Source organism: Taeniopygia guttata, chromosome 5, assembly GCF_048771995.1.
Source record: "Taeniopygia guttata chromosome 5, bTaeGut7.mat, whole genome shotgun sequence".
NCBI lineage: Eukaryota > Metazoa > Chordata > Aves > Passeriformes > Estrildidae > Taeniopygia > Taeniopygia guttata.
In genome coordinates, this window is record NC_133030.1 from 47319015 (window position 1) to 47341168 (window position 22154).

Here is a 22154-nt window from a genome sequence, read left to right on the forward strand (position 1 = left end):
AGCAGCTGGGGATATCAAAGGTGTTCAGATACTTCTGATGGGAAACCCAATTGACTGTTCAGTGTCTGTAAAGAAGCATAAATGATAGTAGTTTCCTCTATTGCAAAGTGCAGATACAACCTTATTTCTTAATTGGTGTGATCTGTGTGTGATGACAGGCTGTTTTGCTCCCTCCTAATTGTTTTAGCATTTAATTGCAATGCATAAGCTCTTCTTTCAATAGCAGATTTTAGATTGCTCTAAACAAGTTAATTATATTTCACAACACCCTTGTGCATTAGGGAAGTATTAATATTCCTGTTTTCCAGTCTAGGAGAAAGGGAAGGCAAGAAAGGGTAAGTGGCTTCCTGAAGGTTAAACAGTTAACAAAATCAGTAGCAAAATTTGAAGAGGAATTCCAGATTCTCAACCACAGCTTGAATTTCCCACAGACTATTAACTCCCATGCTAAGTGTAAGGATGGTAATAAATACATTATTTTGGAGTTTCAAACTGCAAACAGTGCATTTGTGAAAGGATGCAGGAACTTAAATGCAAACTTCAGAGTTCCAAAACTTTGGTGTTGACATAAACATTGAGCTGGATATCCAAAAGGCTCTGACAATCCCTATCACTACAATGACAGCAGAAACTGCAGGCACAAAGGAACAAACAAGACTGAATTCCATTTGCTCCCTGCTACGAGCATCACAAGACATCCTTCCCTTGAAAAAGATATCTCACCCTCACCCTAAAAGACAGTCACACTTGGGGATAATTTCTAACCATATTTGAAACTGTCTCATATATTTTTTTTTTTTTCCCCTACAAAGAAACATCAATTTTAAGCAGATCATTTTCAGGAAAAAAGTTGATCTTGCATCCAGATGTCTCAGACAGGATAAGGGACGCACTCTGTTTTAGGTACTATATAAAACTATATGTGCAAAAACATTATGAGCTAATTCAAGCACAGAAAACAGGTGGGTGTAACAAACAGCAGGAGGCTTGCAAGAAAGGAGAGATATGAGAAACAATTATGAGAATTAAAGTTTTCATATGCTGGTAAAAATCCTGTCTTATATTCTGGAAGGTAGAGATGAGATTTGCACCAAATGTGAGAAGCAACAATAAGAGATTGGCAGATCAAATGTTTTCTGATTGAGTACATACATACTGATTCCACCAGTAACACCAAATAGCAAGCTTGTTTTTTAAAATGTAAGGCCAGGTACTGTGATATCCTTAACACCTACTCAACATGTCCAGTGCTCCCTAAAACATTCTTAAGTACCTGCTTGGAGGCTTTTTAGTCATTTCTTACCTACCCTAGTCATTCACTGAAAATAAATTGCATGGGTTTTAATCAATATATATCTAATTCTAGGGCATATTTCACATTGGATTGTTAAGGCCAAGTCCCAGTGATTTTTGTGATTTAGTTTGATCTGTTTGTTAAGGGGTTAATATTGTTTGTTTGCCTGATGTAGTACAGGGACTTCACTGTAGGAATCTGGACTTAACACTTCCAGCTTTACGAAATATTTGATTTATCTAGAAAATACACTCAGCATTTACATGTAACACAGAGATATACTTTATGCCCAAGACACATGAAGATAATACACAACATGATAAAATCACAGTTTCATCTCCAAGCCCTGCTTGGACCATGGCTAGGAAATCAGTCTCCCATCACCTGTGTGTCAGACCAGTCTTCATATCAAGTATATCCTTTTAAATACCTTCTGTCCACAAAGACTTTCTATGGTATATTGATCTTTGCTGATGCTCAACTTATGGAGTTGAGCATTAATTCATTTCAATGCCTATCATTCTGACCTGGGTTCAAACCAGCAATATCATCAATTCCAAGCCAGCCATATCTCCAAAAAAAAGATTCCCGATCTTTAGAAATGGGTATATTTTCTAGAAAATATTGCCTGAAATAATCAGGTCTAAACAGTCTTTGAGATGCCATAGCTCTCACTTATGTCCTTGGGCTACTAGCTTGCTTGCCAGGAGCATCAGCTGATCTATTCCAAATACTGTTCTGTTTGCCCAAGTTATCACAATTCCTACTGGACAAAAGTATGGAAACTGCATGTTCTCTGGCTGACAACCAGAATTGTGCACAGTCATAAAATACACTCTGAAATGAGCCTGGTATTAGAGTGTGAATGCTAACTGGACATGAGCTGTGCTCTAATACTTAGGACTCTTTGCATCCCTTCACCACCAACTTTCTACACGTTGGTTGTTGTATCTGAGAAAAGCTACTTCAGCTCTTAATTCGAGAAATACCACATAGGATGCAAAACATAATATCATTCTTGTACATGCAGAGAACAGACTATATATGTGATTCTAAGTCAAATTCATTTTAGAGTTCTTAGTTATTTCGCATATATTTATATCTACATAAATATATTTTTGTTTCAAAAATAACAGAACTCTTATCTACTTTGTCTTCTCCACACATAATTATTCAGTGGAACTATGTGAGTACTGTGTCACTGCACTGTTCCTCTGTTGGTTAAAGGATTGGGACTTTGACAGCTTTTTCTTGCCAGATTGCCTTTTTTCCATTACACCATTTTATCTCTTTTCTGAGTCTCTTGGAGAATTAGAAAATAATTTTTTTTGTTTCCTTCTTGGCAATACATCAGCATCTTTTCTGTCTATCTAACAAAGTCATTAAACTGAGGGGAAATAACTGGTAGGATTGTGAAGTTTTTAGCAGGCAGAGAGGAAACCTGCTGGGTTTGGGGTCTTTTAACTGCTACAGTACTCTGTGGTTTATCAGTAAATTGTTGCCAACCACCTGTTGGATCCATATGCTTTAAAGCTGATTGCCAAGCGAAGGACCTGCACACAGAATGCCATCTATACATCCTATGTGCCTTGTCAGGGAAAAAAAGCAGAGAGATTTTTGTATTAAAAGACATTTTGCAATTCATAAAATGGATTTAAATTAAGCTGCAGCAAATACACATTTAGAAAAGCACCTGGGTAGACCAAGTTTTCACCACAAAGAATTTAGACCCTAGCACAAGGAATATATTGTTATTTAAATAATCAAATCTCTGTTAGCACTACCATCCATGTGTTCATTAGGAAGATGAGGGCGGAGGAGGCTGATGTGTCGATTTCAGCCTTCACCTAATTAAAGATGTACTAAGGCTTAAACTAAACCTGAATTGTGTGTACAGCAGATTGTTCTGCTGTATTCCTTCTATAACATGAGAAACTAATGTTTCTAATGTTTCATCTTGTAAATGTGAGCATATGGAGGATGACAGGCAAATTGACCACTAAAACCAAACCTGTGGAATAAAGAGAAATAATCAAAGCCCATGTTATCACTTCATAATTCCTGCAAGCACTGCTGTACAGAAACTGGCTGCCAGCACTTCTGCTGCAAACCTGAGCAATGGCTTCAAGTTTTTCTGCTCCTGTACCAATGCACAGAAATATGACACACCAGTGTACAAATTACCAATAGAGTTTTTTCAGTCACTTCTGTAGGATGCAGATGAACCTCCTCCCAGGCAAGGAGAGTATTTGTCTGTGGTTTATTTTTAAATACTACTTGGATCATCTTATTGAAAACCACTGCGCTGGCATAAATCTCATTCCACCGTCACAAAAACACATTCCCTAGGATTGAGTCCAAATGTACCTATGTAGTTAATCAAACTATCTACTTGGGCTGATCAGCTATTAATAGGACACCGTAAAGAGTGTAAAGGTCCCTTTGGGCTCCCTTATTTAATGTGTCATTTTATACCATCCAGACTAAAGCTCTGTCCACATTAAAGGTGATATTGCTGCGGCATTCTGCTCCTGCCAACAAACATGTGCCATCGAGGAGCCCTGAACAAGCACTCACATCTGTGTCCACTCCTGTACCACCCATTTAGCAAAGACAATGATCACTAGAAACAACAAAGGAGCCACTGATAAAACAAACAATGCTGTGAGCCAGAGATCACTGCCATGCCAGCCAAGTTTGCCTTGAAAATACTCAAGAAAAAGGGCGAGGGGGAGGCAAGAGAGATATCAAATATAAAACTGTAAAACTTACACCTAGAAGAGGTTTTAGCCATGCAGCCACCCAACCCCATATCTCAGTAGCATTTTCTAATACACTGCTATAGGATTGAGCAAGAAAGACTGAGCATTGCTCATGGGAAGCAGACAAACATCCAACGCCTCCTCCCATTTGGAGTCACATAGTCTCCTACAAGTCAATAGAAACAAGGAATAATAATAATTTTTATTACAGTAGTAATTATAGTAATAGAGAATCACCAACCTTGAGGATCCCAGTTCACCTGTTTTCTTGGAGTCTCAATTGGAAATTTCATCGCTTCCTTTTTGCAAAGGGAGTAAAAAGAATTAAATAAATTCCCAGCCTTCCTGTCTGATGCTGCAGTCAAACAAATTAATTTCAAATTATAGGGAGCCTGCGCTGTTTGACAGAGGGAAACTGGTGGTTGCCAAGGAAAGAAATACACAAATAAATCGAAGAAGGTGGGGAGGGGCGGGCAGGGGAGTGGAGTGGAGGGGTTTGCAGGCACCCCAGCACAGAGAGGGGTATAAGGGATGGACTGAGGACAGGAGAGAATCTGGAGGAGCAGGAACGGAGCAGACTGAGGTAGGCAGCGGGTCCAGGGTGCTGCTGGCTCCCGGGAGGCTCCCGCAGCTGTTTCGCCCCGTCCACCTGCAGATGTCAGGGTGGCGGGGTCCCCGCTGCAGCGCGGCCCCTCTGCTGCGCCCACCCGAGGGGGACCCGGGCTGCAAAGAACGCAGGCTTGCAGGGATCGGGGAGTCGTCCAGCCCCCCACGCCCCCAGAGACACCTCCCACACGTGCACAAGCTCCCTGGCCTCAGCCATCCCCCAGAAATGCGCGCACCTCCGTTCAGCCCGGGCACTAGAGGGGCAGCAAAAGTCAGCCATGGGGCGTGAGCCGCGGCAGCGTGGCTGGGGCGAGGCAGGGCGCGGCCGGGACCACCCCGGCTCAATGCAGCAGCAGCCTGGCTCGCCCAGGAGAGCGGAGCAGGAAGAAGAGAAGGAGGAGGAGGGAGCCTCCCTATAGCTTTGGAGGGAATTCACAGAGCCCCTCTCTGCACTGGCATAAAAAGGGGGTGGGGAGAGCCTGCGAGTCCCTTTGTAAGAGGCAGCGGCGGGTGCCTAGGGAGGGGGCAGGCTCCGCTGGTACTCACGAGGTATCCTTCCCGGGAGGGAATGCAGCCTTGTTTGGCGGAGTTTGCAGCCGGAGACACGCTCGAATAAGCTACGAGCAGCAGTAGCGGCGGCGGCAGCACATGGCAGGAGTACGGCAGCATCCAGAGGCTCTGCGGCGCAGGGGGAGGGGAAGGGCAGGGGATCGTCCGAGCCCCCGCAGGCTCCGGGGACCAGGACCGGGTACCCCCAAAGCCAGGGGACCCCTGCACCCCTTCTGTCCCCGACCCGCGCTGTGGACAGAGACAGGCACTTGGTGTCAAGGCGATGACTGGCACAGCGGGGCTGTAAGATGTGGCCAAGCTGCAGGGAGGGGGCAGGAGGCTGGAGGCCCCTCGAAGCTGCCCTAAACTGTCAGGGGCCTGCGGGGAAACGAGGACACTTGTGCAATTGCCAGGCACTTGCTTCTTTCCAGATCTGCATTCTCCCTCCTCTTCCTCATTCTCCAGGCTTTCCCTCAAACCCAAAGCAGGCTAGTAACACCAGAAAGGTCTCCAGTTCCAGTTACAATACATGCCAGCTCCCCTCCCTTAGCCAGGAAAACAAAACCCCAGCCCCTCTGGGGGCCTGAAGGAAAGCTGTGTGAGGTTAACCCTGTCCTGCCTATTCTCTTCCACAGTGGAAATCAACTCTTTGTGTGAAGGGGATCATCTACGGGGAATGGTTTAGTGGACAGATCCACAAATTCTCATATATCATGGTTGGAGACCCGTACCAGAATCAGTCCAGTGGTCCATAGACCTTCTGAATTTTCAGGAAATGTGGTTGGGATCTAACCCGGTGCCTGTGATAATTTGTGCCCTGCTTTTTTCCCTGTACTTTTTTTCTCAACTGCCCTTTTTCTGTTTTTCTTTTCTAGCTGTTGCTCGAGGTTAGCTATGAGCTAACCTCAAAAGACCAAAAAGGAGAAATCTGCCCTGGTGAAGGGAAAAAAAAAAAACCAAAAAACACCAAACCCAAAACAGTCCAAAATGTGTGACTCTCCTCAGGAAACTCTTACTGTGAAGATTGGCACACTCTTTTCGCATCCAAATTGTGAAACTTTTTCCTAGTCTTTGTTCAACCCTAAACAGGAAGAGGAAATCAGTACTGGGGAATCCACGCTTTAAGTTAGTGGTGGTGTGCGAGGTCCTGTAAAGCAGCATGTAGTTTGAAGAAACCAGATGGAAGTAATGCAGCAAGTTTTCTCGGGGGAGGTGCTAGGAGTCTCTCCTTCCCCTAATCTGAGCACCCCTGTGGCTCTTGTTTTGTGCTGTACAGGAGGAGGAGGGAGAGGCTGCTCTAAGGGAGGACATGGTGAGAATGATAATGAGCCTTGTCAGGCAGACTTGAATTTGAGATTATTGCAATGATGACATCAGTAGCAGAAGGTATTTCCTTTGCAAGCAAACCACGATGCATTCTGAACACACTTTGGGATTTCTGTTGTTATTACTTCTGCAAACTGAGTGGGAATAAAAGTGAGGGTAGGCTTTGCTAATTGTGCTGTGTAATCACTTGAATTATGGTTACAGTAATCTAAAAGGCTTCAGAAGCTTTCTGAACCCCCAACAAGACCAGTTATCAAATATGGATTAATAAAGAATAATTCATTTATTTATACACAGACATGTATAATATATATATGCATGTAAATAACTTTTTCTTAGCATGCAAAATCTTCCAGCTTACTGGCACCTCCCTTATATATTACCAGGGAAAACCTAACATAAAGACAAATATTACTGAACTGTGTCACCCTAACCCAAGCACTACCCTGTCCACCATAACTATCAGCAGTTAACTGATAAGTGTGTATTCTGCAACAGACCCTGTCCACTGAAAACTCACCTAAGATAACCAAACAGAAACAGCCCACTGATAAGATGACACCATTAAATTCCTGCTAAGACATGCAAGAAGTCTATAGTCTGGAGGTGAATTCTTCAGGCTTATTACCAGAAACACATCCTGATTATTACTGACTAAAGAGGAATGAAAATTGCATGATTGAGACATCTCACAATTGTTTGACTTACTGTAAAACTAAATAGATAATGATGACACACCACCACATTCATGTTTCTTGTATACCCTTAATGTTCCCATATTCCCAAAAAATGTCTGTAAGCTCTCACAATTGTTTGACTTACTGTAAAACTAAATAGATAATGATGACACAACACCATATTCATGTTTCTTGTATACCCTTAATGTTCCCATATTCCCAAAAAATGTCTGTAAGCTCTACATACTTGCTCTAGCTATATGACTGAAAAACCTTGTGGCAAATCAGTTGTGGTCTATCAGGTACATAAATGCATGACATCATGCAATTGTTTTGTAAATTTTTTTTAACCATGTTATGATCGTGGAAAACTTGCTCAATTATTTCAATGCCTCAAACCTTCAATTTTATTGAGTGGGCCAATTTATTCCCAAAGTAACTAATTTAAAATCAATGGGGTTACTCCAGAGATAAATTTGGCATCTTTCACTGACAGCACAGCTGCTGCATAGAAACATAACTATTATCTTATGCAAATAAAAGGCCTTTCACCCCTCAGTGATGTCATATTCTTATGACAGGGAGAACTGGTGCCTTGAAGCTATAGTGTTTCAAGCTGTTACTCTGTCAACTTTTATAAGCTAAGTGGATTCAGTAATGTTTAATGTTTAAATGAAAGAGCACCAAGAAAAAGAAACCTATTTTACTCACTGGATAAGAATTTTCAGGATTTGACTGGTCTTCCTAAGTTCTTACTTTTCATTCAGGGTTTATTGTTCAGACTTAATGCCCTCGGAGCTGAAGTTAGTAGAAAATTAGTGCCTCCCAGGACAGGGCCTGTGACAGTCACAACACAAAAGAAAAAAGGCCTTTTATTACAAGCTGTCTCATTGAAAAAAAGAATAAAATGCTATGTACCCTTTTACTGTTCATCAGTAATATGGTATAAGTTATTTAGAAGTGAATTTGATGTACGTAAAAGAAAGCCATAGAAAAGCCGATTAATAAATACCTCCTTTACCTACTTAAATCTAGTGAGCAGTAATGGAAAAATGACTTGATCCTTGATAGTAGATAGAAATCATCTGTAGTTTCTGTGTTCCATTTCTTAGATGCTCTGAGAAAACGAGATAGGGCTAGATAGAAGTCTAGACAGTGTTTGTGTCACCACTTAACAATGTACTCATTTGTGTATATAACTATTCAGTTTATGTTTAACTACATAGTTGTTTGAAATCTGGTATTTCTAATTGTGAAGATTATTCTTCATTCATTTTATTGCCACAGGAGTGCTGTTATTTACATTGAGACCAAGAGAGCAACTCAAGTGAATTGCTTCCTGTTCTTTATATTCTATTGACCCATTCTGCAGTAGTATTAATTTGGATATGATGCAATGCAGAAGCCTCATAATTTATTTATTCTCCAGGAAGCTTTCTGTCAAAGAGAACATTTAAAGCCTCCTCTTTAGGATCACCTGAAAACTTCTTGTTCAAATAGTTTTCAGAAGGTTTAGTGTCATTAGCAATCAGAGTTAACTAAGAGTCATGACTATGCAAGGAAAGGCAATGTATTATTTTTATTGTCTTTTATTGCATGGAGTTTCTTATCACTCTTTAAGTCACATCATGCAGTGCCATGTTTTACTTATTTCATGTTTTAATCCTCAGAACAGAAAATTTACTGATTGGCAGAAATGGTTTCAGTGAAAACAGTGAATCTGCCTGAGGAAACTACACATCAGCAATAAACTGTACTGGGATGGTACCACAGCCTGTCTGCAGTTCCTTTGGCCAGTGACACTAAACAGAATACACTATGATCCTGCCACTCACAGCCTAACGCATCAATCATCTAAGTGCCAGAAGAGTACGGGGGGTACCTGGTTCACAGTTTGTAATCATCTTCACCATTCTTGGCTCTTTTCTGGTAGCCATTCCTCATTAGCCAGACTCCTGCTTTCAGACACCTTTTATATCAGTCCCTTTGTATGGGCAGCGGGGACTATAGTGTAGTAGTTCCCTCACTTTTTTTGTTCTATTTGAAAAAGTGCATGCACATTATTAGCATATTAGTATATTGTAGGGGGTTCTTGCCTTGTAAGAAAATATTAACTAAAGCTGCAGAGTACTGAATTTGTCTGAACCCACTTACATCTGTTTCACATTAGTTTAATTTGACTTCAGTTCAATTACTCCTGTATCATACTCATGAGAGAATTACAATCTGGCTCCCAGTTTTTTTCCATGATGTCCCTGAAGAATCCTTATAAGATCAAAGGCTCATATCTGACAAAAATAGCAAGCCTGATTAATAAAAACAAACCACCAATCTCCTTTTAAGCAGTACTATTCTCTTCCCTCATGTCATTTTTTCTAAGATTTCTTACTTGAGAAATACATTAAACTCTATCTTAGCCAGTTGATAACTTTCCTCCATATTAAAGAGGAAATCTGGGAGTTAGCTTTGACGATACCTCCGTTTCTTTGCCATGAACACCAGCAGGAGAGCCACGGAAGGAAGGGAGGAGGCAGGCGGCAGGAGGCAGCCAGGCCAGCTTTCAGCACCATGGACAGGAACAGCCTCAGCCGCCCCGGCTGTCACCCGCGGGTCCCGAGGTGCCGGGGCCGGCAGCGCCCGGGGCTGGCTGGGGAGGGGATCAGGGCTGTGAGCCCCCCTGGCCATGAGCTCCGTGCCCCGTGGGACAGTCCCGCTGCCAAGGCAATGCAGTGCCAGTGCAGTGACACTGTCACTTTGTGGAAGAACGCAGCAGCAGGCACGGAGGAAGAGCAGCACACAAAATATCCAGACAGGGAAAATGAGAGGCAGCAGATGAAAGACGATTCAATATCAGGAGCATAGTGACAGAAGTATGGGCAACCATGTTAGTCGTGAGGTCAGAAGGGAACAGGAAAACCCCAATACTTGAAATACAAATGAAAGCTCGAAGAATAAATGGCTTTGACAAGAGAAAGGTAAGGATAAACAGGTGGGTCAGACTCCCTAGCTTGAATACAGAATGAGGGATAAATGAGTGGAAGAAATATATTAAACCACACCTTCACATGCGAGGTGCAAAATTACACTGCTTGAGTAGAAAGGAAAGGAAAATAGAGTCAACCCCCCCCCAGTTTTATGTATATGCTTTCTGCACTAATGTTCCTTTGTTTAAAGCCTTCAGCTATAAGAAATAAACTTACAAAGTTTTGCACTTAGAAAACACAGAGATCTTGGGCAAGAGTTCAGATTATTTTCTGTGTTGCTGCCTAGCCTGCATATTTGCTTGTTACTCAGCAGGATCAGTAGAACGAATGCAGCTACATGGAAGAATGATTATCCTGCACTCTGACCTTACCTGCCACAGACCTGTCAGTGGCCTCATCAGCCAGCGGGGCAGGATCAGGGGCCATCCACACCAAAGACATTAATGCTGGTCTCAGAAGCATTGTCTTACAACCCATTTTGACTGAAAACTTCCACATTTCTTAGAATCAAGTATTCCACTAACAGCAGCTGTTCCTTTCAGTGTTTTGCAATGCAATATATCGCATCAGCAGCCTATTAAATGTGAGGATTAATGCAGCTATGGAACAGTTGAAATAGGGAGGAACATTCACTGTGACCAGTCCCCCTATAGCTTTCAGTTGTGCCTGTTTCTTTTCTACTCTCAACAGCAAGGGAAGAAAGCAGCTATACTGAGCATTGGAAGGGCTGACTACAACTCTTGCATTAATCATCACTTTTACAGTACTCAGAAGAGCTTTACTACTTTCTAAATTCAGTAACATATTTCTCACATGACTCTCACGTGGCTCGAGTAGTAAGAAGCAGTTCCCAAAATGTGAAAGCAATGGAACTGAGATTGGAACTGTGGAATAAGGAATGAGATGAGGCTTTTTTATTGAGTTTCACTCCCAACACTGCCTCACATTTTTCCTCAACCTTGTAGTCTAGGAGATGAATTTTTTCAGCCAGATGTAGAACTTTTGCAATCACTAGTTTAGCCATCGTTCGGAAGGTTAACACTGGGATTTGCCTGTGTCCCCTTATCTGCACACCATCGCCACCTTCAAAATTACTTTGAAACAGGATGATATTTCAAATCAAATCAACAAATTATTATTCTGTTGTACGAAGTGAGGGCTGTGTTCTGAGTGTAAGTTAGAAATCATCAATATTAATAGTAGGAACAGTGTGTCAGGCAGCATAATAATCACGAAATCAGCTCATGACTGTCTTAATATACTCAAAAGTAAAAAGCTATTTCTGCATTTCTGAAAATGCATAGTCTAACAGCAGGTGCATCCCAATTTGAGTTTCTACACAAATTGTGCATACACATGCATCTAGAGTCACAAAAAAATCCCCAAAACAACCAACCAACCAGAAAACCCCCAATACAAATCCATGAGGGGAATCTAGCGGATTTGACAAAAAGAGAGCATTGAAAAGATTAGCTTCATTCTAATACATAATGTCACCTTTTAGAACAACTACCATTCTCCATTTCATTAACAGTTTCATAGTATTTTGTGGTAGAAGATGTAGTGGAATTACAACAGTTTAGATGCAACATGGCAAGAGAATACAGTGCTATTCACACATGGCATATTCTCATCAAAGTGAGAACCTCACTGTGAATCAACCCATAGGCAGTGACTTCTCACAGTTAGCACATCTGCTACAGCCTACAGAGCAAGAGGTGACATGCACTTCATTCAGCTACCCATCTAAAGAAATATGTCACTGTATATAATTTTAATAATGTTCTGGAGCATTTGTATTCTAGTAATAAGAAAGCAAAAAAGAGTTTATGTGATTTGAGAACTATAATATATCTTTGAAGATAATATATCTTCATGTTGAAGAATGGAAAAATATAATGTATATTAATTTCCTAAGCTAATAGTTGCACGTCATCTGCAGGCAGCCTCCTTTATACATTTACATTTTGAATGACCACTTCCTTCAAGCCTTTTATGGAGTAATTCAGGAATGCACCCATACAACTTTAAACCAGCTGCAGTTACTTCTGTGTGTAATGCATAGAAAAGCCTTGAGATTCTCTGCTTAAAAGGAACATCATGTATTTTTACATCTTTACATTGTATTTGTCTATAAAGATCCCACTTAGTAATTGTAATCTTCCTTTTTATTATATAAACTAATGTGATGTAAGCAATGTCTAGCTCCCAGAGACTTAACATTATTGAACTGTCAGAGGAAAATTGCTTTTATTACAAAAGGCGCGTACAACTCTGATGAGCAGTCTGAAACACTCTAGATGTTTTTTTCCCCTTCTCTTTTTGTTATCTCAAAGAAACAGTTTCACAACTTCTCAAAGGTATTTAGGCAAGTAGCTGAGTCAATGACAGTTAGGTAGGCATCTAAATATCTTGCAGATTCTTAAGCACACAACACCTAATGTATCAGTACTGTAACCATGCTAGTGGAATTAAAGAAGGAAAGAATTTAGCACAGCACTCTATTGGCCAGCATTTTGAGTAAAGAAAGGTGATGGAATGAAGGCACTGTCACCATTATAATTCTCTGTATACACAAAGTTGTAATGGTGGACTCCATTGTCAAGGAGTTCAGAAGCAGTGCACAGGTGTAGATTTATGGCACAAGTTTTCTGAATTCTGAGTTGGAACTCAGAGCAGCTGTGGCTGTGAAATTATTTGAATAAATTGGACTCAAGTAACATTAGATGCAGCTAAATATATAAAAAGGCATAGAATTTTGCTGTTAAAGGTCCTTGCTAGATAGATCAATAATTTGTCATTGCCAGTGTCTGTACACGCTATTTCAAGTAGAAAAATAATGCAACTAACTTTATTTTCTTTAGCATCTTCCAGATCAGTATCTGAATCCACTAGCTAAACTGAATCATGAAAACCCCTTAGAATAAATATTATTATAGCCATTTACAGATTATTTAATTGCTATATAGACCGATCTAACACCTCATCTAATTTCATGAGAATTCTCAGTACAGTGAAAAGTGAAAATGAGGTTTTACAAAATGTAACCACTTAATCAGAAAAAAAGGGGTAATTTTATGACCTAAAAACCCAGACTGGTATACTGAACAACACTATTGTTAAAGAAATAGTATGAGAACCAAGACATACACAAAACTGTTATTATCATTTTGCTTGTTAATATTATACCTATTATTCCAGCAATTTATTTAATACTAAATTTTACATAAAACCAGTCTCTCCCTCAATTACCACAAACCTCTATAAATTATATATGCTGGTAATTTCATATTACTTTCTGGCAATATATGATCATCTTTTAATTATAAGAAATATCTCATTCTTGATTTTTAACAGTACTAAAAGAATAAATCACAAAGGCTCTTTAATTTTTCATTTTGTGTAAGAACAGAAATTTATACCAGTCAATTTAACCTCATGCCTCAACATCCTTTTTCTGACTCTCATAATGCTCTTTGTGTTTTTGATTTTCATTTCACTGTCTTGAGAAGCAGTGGTCAAAACTGAATTAAACACAACTATGTTCATTAAATACCTACTTCAACTTTATCTAATTAGAAATCAAACTTTTTTTGCACTATGCTCAGTGATTTAAACATAATATTGCTTATCTCATAACTGGGTAAAGACATTCACTCAAGGTGAACTACAGAAATGCTGGAAACCTATTGTTTACCCATTTTTTGTAGGTAATTGTCAGAAACACTGAAAGCAGTAATCACTTAATTTGTGACAAGCTCTAAAACAAATGAGGTAATATTTAGTATTTGTCTTTTAAACTTATTTTTTTCATCTTCTGAGTTATAGCATATTCATGGCACACAGAACATGGTTCTGCTTCACTGACTTGGGATGGATATTTAAACAAGTGGGTTTTGGTTTTTTTTGGTTATGCAATGAACACAAAGCAATAGATTTTGAGATACAGGAACCAGGACTTTGTGCATGAATATTCCATAAGATTGTAGCTCTTTGTCATGAAGTTTTCCAAAATGAGTAATATTTTAGTTTTGGCTTTAGGGATGATGTAATTAAAACAAACACATAGTGGTAGTAGGAAATCCAGCTTTTGCAACCATTGGATACATAACAGTCTGACAGCTGATACCATCTTTAGAGCTGAAGAGGCTGCCATGGGAACTAAAAGTAAACCAATATAGCTGTACATTTTATTATATGACAAATGAGTTTTCCAATCAGTAACACTGCAGCAGTCATAACAAAGAAACATGAGTTAGTTACCAGTAATGTATTTTTCAAGATCTTCTGGAATTCAACAGAAATGGCCAGTCAAATCTTCAAATGAAAATTACCAGCATTGTCCACTCCCCTGCCCCTTAAAAAAAATCTTACTTTATTTTAAATTTAGTTTAATTTTAAATCAAAGATTTTTATAGGTTCTAAAGTCTTACAAGAAGCTTTGCATTCAATTCCATTTTATTTTGATAATGAGTGCTTTGTTTTACATGTTATCTTCCTTCTCAGACATTTGATTCCACTTCAAAAATTGCTAATGTCACTAAGACCAAGAATAACTAGGGCTACTTAAAACTTGCATTAAGCTTTAATCAGTCAATCAAGTTGTGTCTTAAGTTGCTATCTCTTAATCTTAGAACACATTGTTTAGAATGAAATTAGTACACCTGCAGTAAAGTGAACAGAAATTCTTTTCCCATAACTTTCACTGAGGTAGAAAGATCCTCCTAATATTTTCTAATCCATGGTATTAATGTTTAATGCATTGGATACTTATTAAAGAGTTTGTTGCCTTATGGTTATCAGGTGTCTTAGCCCTTCATGGATGAAGGTCTATGTCCTTATTTATCAGATGTAGCGTTATGAAGTTTCACAACACAATGAAGATTCTCCAGGCATCCTTCCATAGTTCTGAACAAACTGAAAAGAGAAAACTTGGGAGACAAACATGGCTTGCCCAAACAAAGCAACCAAGCTCAAGGGGATACTAAATAGCTGGAAAGCTCTGAACACAGTTTAGTTTAGAAAGGAGGAAAATTATCCCAGCAGGGAGAGGCCTGTTGGTTTGACCTTAGCACTCTTCAAGAATATGTTTCAAAGAAAGCAAAAACAAAGGACTTGCAGAAGTAATCAGTAAATGCAATAAAACCCAATAAGTTTATTAATCAAATAGAACTTGAGGGGGTTTTAGATGCACTTAGCTAAAAGGGAGACAAAATATGTTTTTTCGATAGGTAAACTACAAGGATTGAAGTTATTAGTGATGATGATCCTGGAAAACCAATCCTGAAAAACTTCTCATACTATCAGTACATTCTATAAAATAGCTAGTTGTGCAAATTATGGGATGTGGGAATGACAGAAACTGAAAGGTATTGCCAATATATATTATAATTTGAAGAGTATTTACTACGCTGCAGGTTTGTGTGGTACAACTTAGAAAACAATTTATATATAGCAGCACCAAGTGTAGAGGTATGCCTTGGAAGAGAAAGAATTATTATGAAAAGCAGATGACACAGGAAGAATGAGACATAGGAATATTAAATGAGCACAAAAAATCTTAGAAAATAAAATTTATATCAACCAGGTTGGAATTTCTAGCATAGATCTTACTAGAACATATGAAGGAAAACATGAACTGGGGGAATGGGAATGCTAACTTCTGAAAAGTGAACAGAAGAGCTGTTGAGACTAATTCCACCTGAGACAAATACACAACATTAACTGCATATACACTAATCAGGAATATAAAGGTTTTGTATTCCTCTATGGAACTGAATTTTTGAGCAAACTTTCAAAGAGGGCTGCAAGAAATACATGCAACTTTTAAGACAGAGATTAAACAGCTTATGGAAGAGATTCACATGATGATGTTACCTTTCATTAAAAAAAACATTATAAGACATAAGATTTTCCATCCTAATTGTGTTTTTCTTTATATTGTATAACTGATTTTATTACTCAGACTAAATTCAACTTCTCCTAGTCTTATGTGGAATTGCTAGACTCTACTACAAATATTCATGTCTAATATTAAAAATCACAGGCCCTACTGGCTTCTGTGACACTATCTTAGGCATAAAGATTATTCCATGTATAGGTCTCATCCATATAATGTAATCTGCAGTTCTGATATTTATTATTCAAAGAATAGATGTAATTTCTGTTCCTATGCACTAACTCTAAATGCCTACGTTTTTACTACCAACTATGAATTAAGGTGATTCAGACTGCAACCTACTGAGACACCCAAATTGCTGTACACAAGGTCACACATGTCACTGACAAAACTATAAATATACCCTGAGCATCCTGGCCTTTGGATCTGTGAAACATCCATCAAACTGAAGCGTCTTTCTTTTCTGATACATTTAACATGTTAATGGCCACAAGGGGCAAAAAAGGGTGTATATCAAATTTTAAACCAGTAAATTTCAGGTTCTGTCTAAATCAGAACATTGGATATTCCTGAAATTTTATGATGTCAGTAAAAACATGTAAGTTTAGTGTGTAGTAGATATTTTCCTTGGAACATAACTTTTAGATGAAAGGAAGTCCTAAAGAATATAACAGAAAGTACTTAGAGTAATTCTTCCAAAGATTTTTTTTTCTAAGTATTAAAAAATTATTCCACAGAAAAATTACTCCAAGTATTTCATTTCAATAGTTAAACTCCACACACTCCATTTTGATTCTGGACATTTTCCTTGCTATTGCTTTTTTTCACACATAATTAGAAGTGGCTAATATGACCAAAATTGCCATTACTTATGAAACTTTGCAAGCCAGCTATTTTCTCAACCTGTTTCCTTCATCTTCCGGTTTGTATAAACACACAGGCTTTTATGAAGTTAATGTGTAAACATTACAGTACCTTTTTCAGGATAAATAACACCCCCACACTCTTCTGAGTGGGAATTTAAGTCCATTTCCAGTAAAACTGTTTTTCATGTTCATGCAGATACTGAAAATGTATCAAAAGGCTTTGGAAAATCATAGTATATGTGTGTGTCATTTTGTAGAAAATTGTAAAGATACGCTTGAGAATTTCTCTTCTTGACGTTGACAAAGCTGGAAGAACTCTAGCACAGAGGATCCCATTTATTCAAGCATGTGCATGGATTAATACATTGCCAGGTAAGCCTGAGCATGCGCTAGTAGCTCTATAGAAAGTGGAGGGGCCACACAAAATGCCACAATGACATTATTCTGTCTGCCTGACATGGGCTAGGTAGACATAGATGATCCATTCAGTCTAAACAGGAATAGCTTCACTGAATTTACTGAATATGTGTCTAATCTGGGTCATAAGTTTCTGATCTTCACAGAATATTAAAAAAAATCATTTTGTCTCTCATTAATTAGTGTGAGTAAGCATTTCTATGTATCACAGTAGGTAAATCAGACAATAAAAAAAATTCTTATGATCTAGACAACAGAGCTATGACATTTACATGGGCTTTTTTACCTTTAAAATTCCAATATATTTCATTAGTTATTCCAGCCTACATTCTTTAATACTTAGTAGTTCAATTAAGGTAATGAGAAAAGAACAACCCTCAGTAGTCAGCCCTACGAAAGGACAGTTTTTCGCCTAGAAGCCTCCCATCTACAAACCTGCATGGGAACAGCAAATAAACAGAAAATGACAAAATGTAAGGAGAAATTCTTAAGATACAAGGATATAAGCAGATCTTGAGTCACCCCAGCTACTAGACATTACATTACAGTTGAGAATAACATCTCGTACAATTTATACAGATTTCTTCCTTGAAACATCTAAAAATAGACTTTTAGGATAGTATAGATGCATTATAAAACTCTGTATAGATCGAAGGAGAAAAAATAGTTGTATAGTGTACATCTGCACAGCAGCTTCCTGAAGGGGTTTTGTAGCAGTTCTACACATGCTGCAGGGGAGACTTTTCATTCTAAGCTGATAAATTTTATGGAAGTTTAATACTGCATTCACAGAAACTTTATATCATTATATATTCCTATAGTTGCCCTCTTATTTTAGGCTAGCTCCCTTATTGCATTCTAAATCACAAGGTGTTAAAAACTATAGTTTTTAAGATATGGATCATCTCCTCTGAAGTTTTTCTCTGCATCGTCTTTCCCACTGGAGCCCTAGCTTTACAACAATCTACGACTAGTGCTGCCATACAGACAACAACAGAACAACTAAATTCATTGCCATGAAGAAAACAAAGGAGTCTGCAGCCCTGCCAAAACACATAACTTTCTATCATTTAGAAAGCTGCAATGATATTTCTAGATTGTACATGATTTTAAATAACTTGAAAAACCATATGACCAAAGAACATGCAGCAAACACAAGACAGAAAAGATCATACCATCCCTCCTGGAAAAGTAATCCTTAAAAAAAAATCAAAAACAAACCAAAACAAGCAAATGTATTTCAGTAGCCATTAAATATATTTTTTTCCCCTCACACCAGCTATCTGAAAGCTACTTCAGTTGTTTCAACACAAGAATTTCCTAAGTAGGTAGCAAAAGAAAACTGCTCACACAGTCTGTTTAAATGCATTTAGAAGGTACCATGTCCTCTAATCTTTCAGGTAAATGTTTTTATTTCCACACAGTTATAGGGGAACAGACTGCAAAGTCGATGGTCTTAATGTGCCAGGTGGGAATTGCTGCAACTCAGTGACAGCCCTCTGAGAGTTGCAAGGAGGGATTTGGAGCACTGACACACAGAGCCACAGGCAGGTGACAATCTTCACTGAGATAGGGCACTTATGTCAAATAAATATCAAGTTAACCCAGGAGATTTATTTCCATGATCAAACACATATTGTGATGAATTTAGGACTGTTCTAGAATACTCTTTGAATGGAGTGTGCACATCTGGTTGCTGGGCTGTTTCCTGCCAGCATATGTATGCTCACTTGACTGCTGTAAGGAAAAGCAAGCATGAAATCAATGGCTTGAAAGAGGAGGACACTCCAAAGAACTGCAGATTAATTTTCCAGGGTACACACAAACTATTTTTCCAAGAAAGCCAAATCCTACAGAAGCAAAGTTGTGACATTATGAACAGATCTCTGTCCCAAGTGAGCAGGTAACCATTTGAGGTCTTGCCAGACACACCATCTTTTTCAGTGGAATGGAAACTTGTCTGGGCTAAACATGCAAAAGAAAGTAGACATCTTATGGAGTATTTCCTTTTTTTTTTTTTTTTTGTTTTTGGACATATCTCTCTCTGTGTTGGTTCGTTGCTGAATATATGAACTGCAAGTTAGGTGTCTGCACTTGACGATACAAAGGGCAGAAGTTATAAACAAGGAGGAAGTTGTTCCCTAAATCCATGCCAGGGTGGGGACAGATGCCCACCTTGCAAATGTGACTCTCATACTCCTGGTGCTTTCCTTTCCTCCCAGTTAAGGCACATTTTAAAACCATGTGCTGTTGTAATGCATTCTAAGGAAAAGGGGAAAATGACTGCTGCTGACAGACAACAAAAGAGATTGCCATGCTTCCTGTTTTCAGATTGGGAAAGGACAAATCTTACAGGTTTTGACATGTTATTCTTCAACAATGGTAAAATCTCTGCAGTGATCTGTGTAACTTATTTCTGTACTTTTTTGAGTGGATCAAAATCCAGAACTGATTAGATTTTTGTTAAGGTGGGGGTTTTTTGGGTGTTTTTTTTTTGTTGTTTTTTTGTTTTGTTTTGGTTTTAGTTTAATGCATGTTATGGGACTTAGTGTGCACACCATTATAAAATTGTGTTACTTTTTAATGACACTCACTATATATACACTCTCACAGACCAAAAGAGGCCAAAAGCCAGCTCAGGCCCACAAGTGAGACCAATTAGAAATACATAAAGCTTTGGTATGTGTTGCCACTGGTGGTCAAAAATTTCAGAGACAGGACATCTCTATGATGCTGTGACTGCTGACTGAAAGGGAACAAATGGGAATCTCTACATTCCCTCAGCGTTGCCTAGAAACCAGGGAAATATTTCTAAAAATGCCTACTTACATTTATGTGTTTTAATTATCTATGTGGTGGAAAAAAGCTTAGGGACAATAAGGAAGAGACTATGATAAATCTGTCACATGGACTTGTACAGAACAGCCTAATACTGCATGTTGAGTACTACAAACTGAGTATTTGGGAAACTGATATTCAGATTTCAAAAAAAAAAAACCAAAAAAAAAGTCCCTAAAAAGTATAGAAAGGTAACTATAAGCAGGTTTGAGGGTTTTTTTGGGTTTGTTTTTTTGGTTTTTTGTTTGTTTGTTTGTTTTTGAAAAAGCAGAGACAAGTGTTTTCTGTGACATGATGTCTGTACTAGAGAGTAGTATGGCCAGCCACATAGAGGTGAGAATCTCCAGTATTTTCAGGTATCTGAAATGGAAACTGTTTAAAGACTATCTCTACCTTTAAAATCTATAGATTTACCAATCTGAATTGTGTCAAAGCATAAACCAGAGACCCTGAAACACAAGAACAATGGTAAATAATTTCCTGAAGCTAATGTCTAATTTCACAATTTGCTTTAGAGAAAAAGAAATTTTAAAATTACAAAAATCAACAAAATAAAACAAAAAACCAACCAACCAACTAAACAAAACCCACACACAAACTCTTGGAATGTGGTTTTTTTGGTTTTGTAGATTTTTCCTGGCAGATATTTTCCAAGACATTGACCTCAAATCCAGGAGACATAAAGGAAAATGACAAAATGCTATCAAATTATTTTCATTTGAAAAGAAGGTGAGGTGTTTGTGACCTTATGGCTGACAGTAGTTTAAATACAAAGGCAACTGATGCTTTTATATAAAAAGCAGTCAGAAGGACAGAGGGCCACTAGAAGATGGAGGACTGCTGAGATTCCAACGTATATATTCCCTTCCTGACCTCCCCCAGACAAATTTGACACCAACTATATTTAAGGATGATTTTACAGAAAACAGACTGCCAAAATGATAGGTACAACATGAATCACAGAAACCAAGGCTACATCAAAGGAGTACTTCATAATTGGTGTATCTAAAATTAAAAGAGACATCACAACATTCAATAGTCAGAATACTACTGAGAAGTTTTTTGTGGTATTTGATAGAGTCTACACAAAGTACTGGCACAGATAAACTACTGATTTCATGTAGCATGTATGTTTGTGTGACCAAGTAGGAGGATTGAGTGAAGAAGAAATAAGGAAGAAAAGTTGTCTTCAAGTAACATCCCCTTGATTTTGCTATAATTTTGAGCTACATTCAAATGATTTTTTTCTAGCATGTAAGGAAGTGTAGCAAATCATATAAGACACTGTATTTAGCCTATAATTAATACTAATTTTTAGATAGTAGAGAGGAATGTCCCTCCATCTGGGACAACGTGATTTTGTGATGTGTTAGGCTATGGAAGGGACTGAGTAGCCCTGGTCGGTCAGTGAGAAAAATCTTCAGACAAAAAGTACAAAAGCCCTCAGAGATTTCACACTAGGGAAAATAGCAACCTGCCAAGACAAACTGTAAATACCACCCTATTGCTTCTTCACCGAGTTCAAATCCAGCTCATGCATCGGCATGCACACATTAATCAGTAATTAATCAGAGGCTGCTTTTCAAAAGGTTATTTTGTGGTTCATTCTTAAGGCGCTGTTCCTTTTCAAAGACGTCGAGATTAATTAATTTCATCAGTGTAACGCATTAACGCACTGGCAACTCTCTAGGCTCTCGCTTTGTCACTCGTTCCCTCAAATATCAGCAAATTGCCGTAAATTTCTCCCAGGCATTCATTATTCTCTAATTTCCGCCAAGTTACAAGAAAAAGGCTTAGACAATGAGGGCCGTTCGGGGACGGGGACAAAGCCTCCGGCGCTGGAAGGGGAACTCGGCCCCGCGGCCGCTGCCCTCAGCCGGCCCGGCCCGGCCCGGCCCAGCGCCGCCCGCCGCCGCCATGGCAACGCCGCGCGGGG

General features: G+C 38.8%; 1 protein-coding gene and 1 long non-coding RNA gene across 5 annotated transcripts in view; one reads left to right on the top strand and one right to left on the bottom strand.

The window, feature by feature from the left end:
- Positions 1-6009, bottom strand: part of KCNK10 (potassium two pore domain channel subfamily K member 10) — a 58162-nt gene extending 52153 nt beyond the window's left edge. Inside the window, exons 1-2 of one of the 4 annotated variants that reach the window (XM_072930322.1) lie at positions 5209-6009; positions 4298-4355 (exon numbers count right to left, since the gene is read on the bottom strand). In XM_072930322.1, coding sequence (XP_072786423.1) covers positions 4298-4355; positions 5209-5331 — 181 coding nt within the window. In that variant the 5' untranslated portion in view covers positions 5332-6009. Of the gene's footprint in view, positions 1-4297; positions 4356-4898; positions 5177-5208 lie in introns of those variants that run through there. The other 3 variants (XM_030274807.4, XM_072930324.1, XM_002200051.7) reach the window with 3 other exon arrangements.
- LOC116808496 (uncharacterized) lies at positions 4357-8981 on the top strand. Its single transcript, XR_004368135.3, has 2 exons — positions 4357-4639; positions 6087-8981. It is a non-coding gene; the product is annotated as an uncharacterized lncRNA (long non-coding RNA).
- The last annotated feature ends 13173 nt before the right edge of the window (positions 8982-22154 follow it).